Raw genomic sequence first — 12,731 nt, forward strand, 5'->3', positions numbered from 1 at the left:
TAATTAATCCAATATTAATAAATTACAATCTTAAAAATCCTCAGCATAAAGTACTTGTTCCATTAATTCCAAGTTCCATCAACCTATGGTGAATATTTACCACAAAGTAACTCATAATTCCTAGGACCAACACCAATCATAGACAAAAAACATTATAGAAGATACAAAATCTAAGAAAATCCAGCTATACAACTTTTCTCACATGAGTGAGCAGATGTATTTAAAAATAGGTCACATGAGTGAGCAGATGTATTTAAAAATAGGTGACATCTCTTGTACAAGACCACAGATCATGTATTATCTTATTCCCTCTTGCTTCAGAACTTTAAGCCTCGTTTTAGTCTGATGAAATTGGTCGCAAATAGAAATCTACTCAACCCAAATACGACCAACCCAGAGGTATCTGTTCTGAGAATACGTGGGAGGCACTATATGATCTGGCAAGGCCCGATAGGAAACAACAAGGAAAAGGATTCCAATTCTTTGTAAGACCTGATTTCTGCCACCATGCAGACGAAAGGAGGTGGCAGTTAAGGCGACTAATCACTCCCTTTCAAAGCAAGGGTGCAAAGGCTTTTCTGCTGAATCCAGCAACTTTAAAAGTACTGTACAAATGCCGTACACATTTTTTTATATCAGAGATACAAGCTCAAGAATACCTGAATACACTTTGAGATATGAAATATGAAATACTATTGTGTTTAAGATAGGAATGTCTGAAGAATTTTGAATAATATGCAAGATAAAGCTGTTTATATGTCTAACATGGGTAGGTAATGAGGAATCTATAGAAGATGGAATATCAATAACAGTTTATTAGTATTGTTGATATCCAAAATGCGGTGGCTAAGGTTTAAAATGCCGGAGTAGAGCGGAGACTGGAGTAAAGTCTCTTCCCATCGTTAAGGGCCATCAGCCCTTTTTCCTTAGTTGTAGGGTGGAGGGTGGGTGGGGGGAGGGAAGACACAAGGGGTGGTAGTGGGGGTGAAGGGGGAGGTGAGAGTTGGGGTCACGTAAGGGTGGGAAATGAGGGAGGGTAATAGGGGTAGTCGGGTAGGGGTGGATACGCAGTAAGGGAAAAAGACGAAAATCAGACAGATGCAGACGGATGTATAAAGGGGTGTGTTGCATCAGGCAGAGATGGCATAATCAATGGCAATGGGTATACAAGATACGCAAAATAGGAAAATATGGGTAAATTTAGGATCTGTTCATCAAATGTTGGTGGCCTGAATGACAAGGCAAAACGGGCAAAGGTGTTTGAAATAATCATTATGTTGAGCCCAGACGTCCTGTGTTTACAGGAGACGCACATCCCATGGGCTAACAAAACATGCCTAGAGATCAGAAGGTATAACTTAGCCGTGTGCTCCACCCAAACAACAACAACGAGAGGTGTGGCTACATATATTAAACATCGGAGCGGTACGGTCCATCGAACAAAAGCAGATAAATGGGGTTGTTGGGCCATAATGGAGGTATCATTGGGCTTTACTGTTGTTAATATATATGGTTCACATTTAGACGATCCAAATATTTGAGAGGAGCTAGAGGTGGAAATAGCACAGTGGCTATGTTCTCGGATTATCTGTGGCGACATTAATATATATCTGGGTGGAAGTAATGCTGCTAATATATACACAGGGAGGAAGCCTAAAGTATTTATAGCATTCTCCTCGCTCAAAAATACTCATTGGGTAGCTGATGTTTGGATAGAGAAAGAACAAAATAACCTGGGTTTTACATAATACTCACACCCCCACAAAAAGTTTGTTTGTTTGGATTATTTTTTGGCCCCTGTACAATGGTTAGATAATCTGGATATAATAAAACTTCCACAGCTCCATTCAGATCATAATCCGTTAATTCTGGAGATTAGGGAATTTCAGGGTTTGAATAGACAAACTTCATTGACTTTTGACAGAAAGCAAAGAAATTAGATGATAAGTTCTGTGCATATATCAAACACTGGACCCAAACGTTCTTTGATTGTAATAGATTTAGCGCATCCCGAGCAGTGGTGTGGGATTCGTATAAACAACAAGAATCCACCTGATCAGGTAGTGTGTTCCCTGCTGTGGTGGGGAGCACATCGTGTGTTTTAAATACCCCTCACACACCAAAAGGACCCTTGGTGTCATGCTTCATCATTGGGGTCTTCGCACCCCTCTACGGGATGCGGCGTGCTGCGACCTACGACTACGCGGGAGCACTGATTATAAAGACTATGCGTTGTGAGTATGTGGTGGAGCAATGTGAGTGAGTGAATGTTTAAAAAGTGCTAAACTCGTAGGGTAAGTCAGAAGTAATTTTAATGAGCCCCCGGGCTGTAACTGTTAAAAAAGGTGCAGGACGAGGTGTTCTTATGTAATATTAAGCACATCACCTCTTGGGCGCCCCATCCTACCTCAGCATGCTCTTCTGGGGCGCGAGGCGGCAGCGGGACGCTCCCCCGACTCCGAGAGCTTCGCCAACTCCGCCCTCATTTGGGCCTCACTGCGGCCCTCCTCTCCTGCCGCTTGCTCCCCTCGTGGAGCTTGGGGAGAGATCTTACCCACTTCCATACGGCGCAATGGGTCATCTTGCTTCAAAGGGCATGCTGTACTTGAAAATCCTTATGCGCCGCTTCCCAGCTCCACGATGTAGTGACGAGCTGCAGTGTGGGGAGCGGCGTCTTATCATCCCCCACAATGCCCTGAACTGGGCGATTGCTGCCATTTGTGGGAGGGTCAAACCTCACCTGGCCCCCCCCCCCATTGGACAGGCGACTAGGCGCCATCCTGGCGCGAATTCTGCCGCAATTAAAGTGCCCCTTCTGCTTTGGGTCGCTTTCCGGCGGCTAGAACCGGATCCTTCCTGGGCTCTCGCGTCCGTTATGGCACCGGCCCTCGAGGCCCCCTTCAGGGGCGGCCTCTGCAATTCTCACTGAAAGAACGACTCTTCTTACTTTCCTTGTCTCTATGTGGCTTTAGTCTGCCTGAACGCAGTGAAATCTATTGGATCAGTGCTAAATTTATCGTGATTGCCTTTTCAACAAATTATAACTTTAAAATGGTGAAGGGTACAGACTTTATTTTGGTAGCAATATATATTCGGAGATGAAACTCGGAAATGTGAAATCAGAATTAAAATGCCTCAGTCGCAATTATAGTTTTAAGAAGTTAAACATGTCTACATATTATTCTACCTGTGGCTCCACAGCATGTAACAAAGGAGTCTGAAGCCATTATACAATGCAGCTGCATGCTTGTGGAAAACATCTTACTTCCAGGTCACAATATACTATTTATGATGATGGTGGGAAAAGAATGATTAATAGCATAAAGATCTTGCTGAACTGGCAGGACATGGCAAAGGGTGATCAAGAGAGAGGTGATGCTCACAGAGGGCGCACGATTTGCAAATGTTGTTGTGCATTTAAGGTAAACTGGGGTGCGTAGAAAATCCATTTGCAATTCTAAATCCTAAATCCTGATTAAAAAATGTTGTTAAATGGGAATTTAAGGATGAGGTCTTCTTGGTTTAGGGAGAAGTGGAAGTTCCTGGGGCGTGGGATGAGGGTTGACCATTAAAAATATATAACCACTGAGAGTGCTGTAACTTTGTGGATATTAACAAGCATTCCAAAAGGTTCTATCCACCCGAATTACATATCTGAAAACATATTGAAGTTAATGTGTACAAGAGATGGAAAGGAAACCCAAATATCCATATTCTTTCTGTACAACAAGACGTTTTTCTTTAAAAAATAAATTCCAGGTTAAGTAAAAAGCAAGAAAGTGTTAAGTGTAAATGAACACGTGATTCCAACCTACTCATGTGAGTTTTCCACCAAATGTTTGCAATCTACTCCAAATGTAGACGGAACACTATTGTAGACATTTTTTTGTCTTTTTTTAAGCACAGCTTCGTGAATTGGGCACGGAAATGATAAGCGATAGAGGTTCCTGTCCTCTCAGACGAGGAAGTGGCAATTGAGAGTTACCTGACCTGATTTTAACCTTGCCCCAGCTTATCCTTCCTTTCCTTGTCTTTAAAAACCAAACTATTTCACCTCTGAATGTTAGAGGTGCCCTACGCAGGATGCTTGCTCGGTACCTTCAAATGCCTTTCTGAACCTACTCACTTTCTAAAAGCTTTAAAAAAGAGAATATAATTGCTCTTCCTTTGCTGGAGAAAGACAAGTACGTTTAGCCCGATTTCTGCAAGAGGCCTTCTTTACTAAAAACTGCTACCAGCCTTGAGATGCCAATCTTCCAACTTGACCTCCAGGGCCAGTGCAGTGACCAGTGAGGCGAGGGCCTTCAACTTTCTATTCTAGAGTCACTGTACGTCACGCCTGGCAGTGTCTATTTAGTAACTGTGATATTACAGAGACCGTGGAACTCGCCACTTGTAGAAGGCAGCACTGCAGTCCTCACTTAAGAAAGGTGTTGTGAGAAGTTGGCCTGGTAGGGGATGTTTCCAATTCTGGAACCACCTACTACCTGACCAAACAATCCCTTATGGTGTCTGGTTGTAAGTCAACCTTATTAGACAAGCTATCCTAGGGGTAGCATGGACTAAGCAGCCTAAAGGCTTAACTTAAGAGGTCGTGTTAAGCGAGCTGTTTTACCACATACAATCCTGTAATACCAAATGAAAGGACACCACACAAGTATATATTATAAAAATATATGTGTTTATTACTAAAAACAATCCCCAGTATTCTTTATGAATAAAGGGGCACAAGCGTTAAATCAAAAGCACTGTTTAAACATACAAGTTGCACAATTATGGATGAGGGCGGGTGGCCACTCAAACCATATACTAAACAAGTGGTATAAGAGAGGCCACTCGAGCAGTGGTTAGGCCTAGGGCCTAGGGAATCGCTGGGAGCAGTCAGGCCAAGCAATGCTGAAGTCGGGAATGGCCCTCGGGATTCGGGAGATGTGCGGAAAGCGCACGCATACACCAATGTTAACCAATGGTGCGTAAAAGTCAAAGAGTTAAAGTTTAAGGACACTTCCGCTGAACCTAGAGGAACAAAACTTAACACACAGACCCTAGAGGTGTGCACCAGTGTGGGAACACCGGCGGAGCAAAGTTACCTCACCCACAGGAAGTGGGTGCACAGGGTCGAAGTGGCGTCGGGTTTTGACACGCAGGCTCTTGGTGCTTGAAGCTGAAAGGGCTGCAGGCAGGGTGAAGACGAAGTGTCCGGTGGAGTCCAAGGGTGGACTCAAGTTGTAGAGTACCTGAAAGCAGAGGGGACAGAGTCTGGGTCACTTAGCAGTGACCAGGGTGGAACCAGGACGGAACCAGGCAATGTCGGGCGCGATCAGGTGGTCGTCGAGGAGCTTCTCTCCGCTGTCACGTGGGCTCTGGGGCATCTGCGACGTCCAGGAGCAGGTCACGATCTGTCCCACGCAGGCTCTCACCGTCGGTGCAGTCGGCTTCAAGTTTGGAGCAAACAAGCCTTGGTAAGAGCAATCCACGCAGGATCGGAAGATTGCTTCTCACTCGGACCAGGAAGGTCAGAGTCGGGGCTCCTTTTCAGGGGAGCTGGTGTGGATCTGGAGCAACCAGAATCACAAGTCTTTTTAGGTAGTTCGTCGGCACAGGGACCACAAGCCAGCTGGCAAGTGACCGGGCCAACGCGTTGAGCCAAATCGTGCCAAAGGGCCCCACGCAGCACTCGTCGAGTGTGGAGGGCTGAACTTCGGCTCAGGAGTAGCTCAGGGTGGGGGCTTCTCAAACCCTGGTGTACAGCTTCGAGGGTCACTCGTGGGCTGCACGGTCAGCGTCTCGTGGTCACTTCAAGATGGCGTGCCCCACGCTTCCGGTCGCCTCCACGGGTCTCAGCTTTGCAGGGACTGTGGATCGGGCTGTTAGAAGCTGGGCAGGCTTGATCTCGTCGATCTCAGTCGCTCGAGTTCCGGCGGGAACTGCAACTAAGTAGACGTCGAGGGCTGGATGGTGCCTGCTGCTGCAGGGTGGTCACTCCTTGACCACAAGGGAGATTCTTCGGGCTTCCACGTTGAGATGGAGGGCGAAGGGTCCAGAATATCGTTTCAAATGTTTCTTCCAGGAAATCTGATGTGCATTGGCACTGCTCCCACTCTTATTCGAATCTGGTGGGCGTGATTACCTGCTAGGTCCCCTCCTATGGGTGGGACCCAGGAAGTGGGTGGATACACCCCCTTCCTTTGATCCAGGCCGCCCTGGCACGAGGGCTGGAGTGCCCCAGAACCGGTTTGGCCGGATTATGCAAGGGGCAGCCTTGTGCGCCCCAGGCAGTGTCTGGTTTCTTTCAAACCTCCCTGCTACAATACACTATCTCCTGTCTGGAGGGCGGTGACACCCTCCTGTGACAGGAAACCCTTTGTCCAGGACCCCCTTGACTGGGTTTCGGTCAGCTCCAGGGGTCCAGACATTTGTCTGTGGCAGAGGCATCCATTTTGTGGATCTTAAGGCCTTTGGAGAAATCAACCGCATTAAAGTGAAGTAACATGTCTTACCCCTCTAGAGGGGTGGAATGCCATCCCCGTCGCCAGAACTGGCGAGGGGATGGTATTCCAAAGCGTATGACACCTTACACGACATGTTTTGATAAAGCCAAACCAGAGTTGCTAAATAACCGCGAGGATTATAAGGCACTTAATAGTATATGGTATGGCATTATCCTGAAACAGCTTAGGGATTTGTTCCCGACGGCTGCAGACAGGCTCAGCTCATGCTAGAGCTCCATCTCACATAAAAACCATGCACCCAGCCTCCAGGATTGGTGAGGCCTGTCTATAGGAGTGGCTCACAGGTTTACATGTGTCCAGATATAGGTTTAGACATAGGTATACTATATCTAAGCAAGGGGTGTGTACACCACCTTACCCCAGCTGAGTGATCAGCCAGTTGTGTCAATTTAAGAACCAGCCAGGGGTGGCAAAAGATATGCTGCAGCCCCTGGTAGGCCTTAGTGGCTCCTGTGCCCTGTGCACCTATAGTGCATTCTACAGGGGCTGACAAGGAGTCCATTTCCAATTGGTATGTGCCTATAGCACATGTGTCATTAATTTAGTGAGAGAACTGCAGGCTGGGGGTCTGATCAGCAGGCCCACAGCCTCAGTAGTCGAAAACCAGTGAAGCAAAAAGCAAAAATTTGGGGTGACCATAGGATAGCAGACCCTACTCTCCTACAGGTGTGTTAACTGTTGCACAGCTTATTGGGATCCCTTAGAAGCTGTACTCAAATAGAGTGAGTGTTCAACCCAGTCCTGACGCGCTCCAGAAAACAAACTCTTAAGTACTGATGCTACCACTCAGGTGAACATAAGCTTTTACTACTTTGGTATTATCCTCTAGATCAGTGAAAAGCTCCAGATAACCAATAAAGAGAGAAGTGATTTATAAAAGGCCCAAACAGCATCTGGTGATGTTGTAACAGCCATTAAAAAGCTGTGTCTTCCAACTTGTGCTGTTGGCTACAGTTTTTGGTGTCATGTCTCTTCCATTCACTGAGGGCTACACCTCAGAATACCCAGGGCTATCACTTCTCTTTGGGGATATCCTTTGACTGTTCCTCGGGACTGATCTTTACTTCATCTACAATACTAAACCCACAAGTAAAATCTGAAAGGCCCTAGTGTATACATTTTTCTGAACATGTGCACTTGTGTATCATGATCACTTAGGTGCTTGGTTATGCTCACAGGCTACCAAGCAGGCTTAGGGGGCCATCTGCAGTACAGCAGGCAGTCTGTCAGGTCGCCAGTTCAACACAGAGCATCTCCCCAACCTGCCTAATGAAAGTCCACCTTCCATACTTAAAAGCTCACCACCAAGCAGGCTTCCTTCTGCCTTCAGAGGAGAAACCACTGCAGCAGCTCCACTGAAGGAAGTGAAGCTTTGCTGAGTGGCGCCATATTTATGGCCCTCCTCAGCAACTTTTGTTTTCCAAGAGTTAACTTCCAAACTAGAAGCTTATTCTTCAAAAACCTAAACACCACTGACTGTGACACACAGCAAGACTGCGTCATTGGAAACCCAGCAGGTCCACATCTCTAAATAAAATAGACAAACTGGGAGTTTGGCGGGTAGGGTCACCATCAATTTATGGTGGGCCTCCCACTGTACCAAACTCTAAACTACATTGCACCTTTCCCATTAACTTCCATATACACAGTTGTTTAAAGTGCTTCTTATTTAAGAGCACTTGAACTTGTTTTTTATCTTCCAGTTTGTGCTTTCCATCTTTCTAGTGTTTAGGTGTAGTGTATTTGCCTGAGATATTGATAACTCACTTACCCCTCATGTATCTCTTAAGAGTGGCATTTGTTCTGAGCCTTGCTACCAAAAGGTAATCCAGGGAATACCCTTGGGTTAAAAATTGATTTATCTCAATGGAGTCCTCCTGACAAGGTTGTCGGTCACTAAAAATATCAAATCTGCGGTCTTCCTTCCACTCAACTGGTCAGTTGAAATTCGCCACTGTTAACTGTCATCAAGTTTACCGAATCTGCTTCTCCTGCTTCTAAAGTGTCTTGTAAATGTGCACCACCTGCTACAATAAATAACAAACTAGATACAAAGCATTCTCTGGTAAAACTTGAAAAATCTCCTTCTCTCTTCCCCTGACTTTATCTTTCTTCAGGCGATCCTTCATTTTTTGTCTTTGAAAACCCCAATATTTCAACTCTCGCTTCCAGGGTTACTAAACAAATTATTATTGGACACCTCTTTCCCCTCCCCACACCATTCTCCTATTCTGTTTATACTTTCCAATGCATAGTCACTATTATTAGACGCCAATGCACTTTAAATTCACTCTGCTCTTTTTCCTTAAGGCTCCTTGTGAAGCACTCGGTTTTATTGTCACTATTCACAATTTGTGTAACTTAAAACCACCAGCATTTGGTTTTAAAAAGAAATGGTGTATGTTCAGAAAAAAATGAGCAAATCTTGATTCGGTGTATTTGGATTTGGGAATTCCTAATTTCCACTTTTTCCGACAGTAGTGACCCGTGACAAATGGGTTTCTGGAGCATTAGAGTCAGATATTCCATGCAGTGTTAGTGACACTACATTTTCAGTCGCAACATAGGTCAAGAAGCCTACTTTAGATCCTTTGGTTCCTGGAAATTACCGCCCTATCTCTCTCCTACCCAGGTATGTGAGAAGGTAGTTACTAACCAACTTACGGAGTATGTCGAGGCCATGGGTTTGCTCCATCCTGCTCAGTCTGGCTTTCGAGCTTCGTACAGTATGGAGTCAGCGCTCTTGGAGGTGTCGGAGGTTATTCAGGATTGTTTGGATGCCGGCGGGAGGGTGGCCTTGGTCATGCTCAATCTTTCGGCGGCATTCGATACGGTGCCCCATTCCCTGCTTCTTAACCGTCTCTTGGAGATTGGCATATCGGGGTCAGCATTGGGCTGGATTAGGTCTTTTCTTAATGGCAGATCGCAGCAGGTTTAGCTGCCTCCCTTTGCCTCTGCTCCTCAACCTATGGCTACGGGTGTCCCACAGGGGTCATCCCTTAGTCCCCTTTTGTTTAACATCTATGTTACTCCGCTGGTGTACTTAGCGGAGTCACTAGGGGCTAAGGTGATGGCCTACGCGGATGACACCCTGCTTCTATTTACATGGGGCAAGGATGACGACTCGGTCTCCTCTGCCCTATTATTTTATTTATTTATATGCTTATTGAGCGCCAGACTAGACTCCCGAAGGAGTATCTCCGCGCTATGACTGCAGGTATGAGTGAGAATAACAGTGTGACCGGAGATGATAAAATCATCGGTTGGTAGGAAACAGATAAGTTTTTAGATTCCTTCTGAAGTTCATATGATTGGTAATGGACCTTAGTTCCAACGGCAGTGTGTTCCAGAGTGTGGGTCCGGTGTGAGCCAATGCACGGCCACCTTGCCTGGCTTTCTTAACTCTGGGCACCTTCAGTAATTGCTGGTTGCTGGAGCGTAAGGAGCGTCCTGGGATGTAAGGCTGAAAGATGTCAATAAAATATTTAGGGCCCATCCCTATTAGGCTTTTATGTATAGTACATAAGGTCTTGAACTGAACTCGCTTCTTCACAGGAAGCCAGTGTAAACGAGTCAATAGAGGGCAGGAGGGTGTCCTTGGAGGAGCATTCATGACAATCCTTGCTGCAGTGTTTTGAATAACCTGCAGTTTCTTGACTTGCTCCTCGTTGACTCCAAGGAGCAAACCATTGCAATAGTCTACCCTACTGATAACAAGAGCATGGACCAATGTTTTCCTGTAGTGGTCTGGTAGATAGGGAAAGACCCGCCTTAACATCCCGATAGCCCGAAAACAGGTGCCGGCTATTTGATTAGTGTGATCCTTGAAAGTAAGTTGTTGGTCAAATAGTACTCCTAGGTTTTTGACCCTGCTATTAGGAGTAGGGACAGGGCCTAGTTCTTGAGGCCACCAATCCGATGACCAGAGTGCCGTCGCTTGACCAAACAACATTACTTCGGTTTTCCCGACATTACACTGCAGACAGTTTGATGTCATCCAGTCTGCAATGGCACTCATGCCATCTGCAAAAGATTTTTTAATTGCAGGTGTAAGATTTTTAAAGGGAAAAAGGAGTTGGGTGTCGTCGGCATACGACACGGGGGTGAACCCGAAAGATCTTGCTAGGTTGGCCTACACTGTCTTTCTTCCGTTTTTCATTGGTTGGCTCATGCACAGCTTAAATGTAACGAGGAAAAATCTGAGATACTCTTGTACGGTAAATTTCCAGCTAACGTTCGTGAAAAACTTTGGCCGCCTGGCTTCCCCCTGCCTAGTACAAAAGCTGGCTGGGCTAAGAACTTGGGGGTATGGTTTGAGGAGAACCTGACCTTTTCTGTCCAGGTAAACAAGCTAGCGGGAACATGTTTTGGTATCTTGAAAACATTAAGGAAGTTTCTTCCTCTTCTCCCTAAAGCGGCTAGGCAAACTGTTATTCGCACTCTGATCCTCTACCACCTGGATTATGCCAATGCATTGTACGCTGGCATCCCGAGCCATCTTTTGATTAAAGTTCAGATAGTTCAGAACTCGGCTACCAGACTCCTGCTGGGTCTTTCCAGCAGGAGTAGTGTGCAAGTTCATCTGCGCTCTCTGCATTGGCTGCCGGTGGAGGTTCAAGTAAGATTTAAAATTCTGACAATCACCCATAGTGCTCTTTACGACCGGGGGCCTACTTATCTCCAGAGGAGATTTAACTTTTATGTTCCAGGTCGTCAACTGCGGTCATCTTCACAACAGTTTGTGCAGACATATCGCTTTAACCGTCAAAGGCCTGGGGGGAATTCCGCTGTTCGGAAAGCTGCTCTTGCCTGGAACGCCCTCAGGTTGGCCCTACGTAGCATTCAAGATTTAGTCACTTTTATGAAAAAGCTCAAAATCTTTCTCTTTTAAGGTGCCCTTCTACTTTCAACCGCTTCTCTGGCTCGCGCCGTGACACTCCCTGGAGTAGCTGTGCGTGTTACAAATTCAAAAAATAATAATAATAACATTCATACATAAATTGCAAAATGAAGGAGGTGATTCTTCTACTGTTCTATTTTCCAACAGGCAGTGGGACTGTACTCAAAAGTAGTTTCTTTTTCCACCTCCACCGGACCAGATTAGCATGAACACAGCGTGGAATATTGTAATATGCACTGTTTCTTGCCACATTTGCAGTCCCTTATTAACATCTCTGCGAATTAAAATATATTGCATTTGCTTTAATTCCATTTTAATTACATACTTGTCTCCTTTGCTCTTTGAAATGCCAACCAGCTTCTCAATACCGCCTGCATCACGTAAGGCTTTGGCGTTCTCCATATTTTTAGTTATTACTTCGTGGAGGGTACAGCATACGGCAGTGACTGTGTCATCGGACATGGCCTTGCTTGCAGAGTTGTTAGTGTTATTGCCCCCAGGAAGACGGTGGACCAAGTCACGCATAGCGTACTTGCCTGTAGTAATTAAACACAAGGAATGGGGAGGGAGGATAATGGATGTGAATGGGAAATGAAATGTGGTGACAGGGGAAGATAGAAAAATAAAGACCACGATTAGTGTGCAAGTAACATGTTATGCTTCATATTAAACAGACAATGACTCCAAGAAAACGTTTTTTACTAGGCCATGCGCTATATTTGGGATAACATGCTGTTCAGGTCTCATCATGTATACTTAATATGCAAGCATATTTTCTGGAACAAGTTTCCAATCGATACACCTCGAGTTCACACCTAAATTCAACCCAGTCCTTAAATCTAAGCTTTTTGATCAAAATAATGATAGCCACCGTGCTACAAACATTAAAGAGATCCACTGAGGGCTTTTGTGATAGTTTTTACATACAACAGAAAAGAAAGAAGTCTTGCGGGCTCGTCGCCAATAATGTGGAAATGCAATGTAAGCAATACATGTAGGAGAGCTCTACAGTGCTGTAAAGTACCAACAGGGGCGTCCTCTGACGGTGGATTTTTATGATTCAGAAGGTGTGTTAAACAACCTGGGCTGGCAATGGATAGAGGATGAGGTCACTGAGCCATTCTGCCTCATGACCTCCTCACACTTTGTCTCTGTATTTACACTGTGTAATGTGGAAGGCCAGGTCCTCTTCATTAGTCAAAGGTCATGCTACTTCCAGCAGAGATCCAATGATCCATGCATGGAGAGTAAAAGCAGATGTTCATGATACAAAAAAATAAGCAAAAGCAGAACTAGTGCAGTAGCATTTCAACAACCAC

General features: G+C 45.4%; 1 protein-coding gene across 6 annotated transcripts in view; it reads right to left on the reverse strand.

Annotated features, from left to right (window-relative positions):
- CTNND2 (catenin delta 2) overlaps positions 1-12,731 on the reverse strand; it is a 3,216,642-nt gene that overhangs the window by 489,169 nt on the left and 2,714,742 nt on the right. For all 6 annotated transcript variants that reach the window (XM_078687656.1, XM_078687653.1, XM_078687655.1 and 3 more), the window contains one exon: positions 11,738-11,948. In XM_078687656.1, coding sequence (XP_078543782.1) covers positions 11,738-11,948 — 211 coding nt within the window. The remainder of the gene's footprint in view (positions 1-11,737; positions 11,949-12,731) is intronic.

This window comes from Lissotriton helveticus, chromosome 4_1 (assembly GCF_964261635.1).
Source record: "Lissotriton helveticus chromosome 4_1, aLisHel1.1, whole genome shotgun sequence".
NCBI lineage: Eukaryota > Metazoa > Chordata > Amphibia > Caudata > Salamandridae > Lissotriton > Lissotriton helveticus.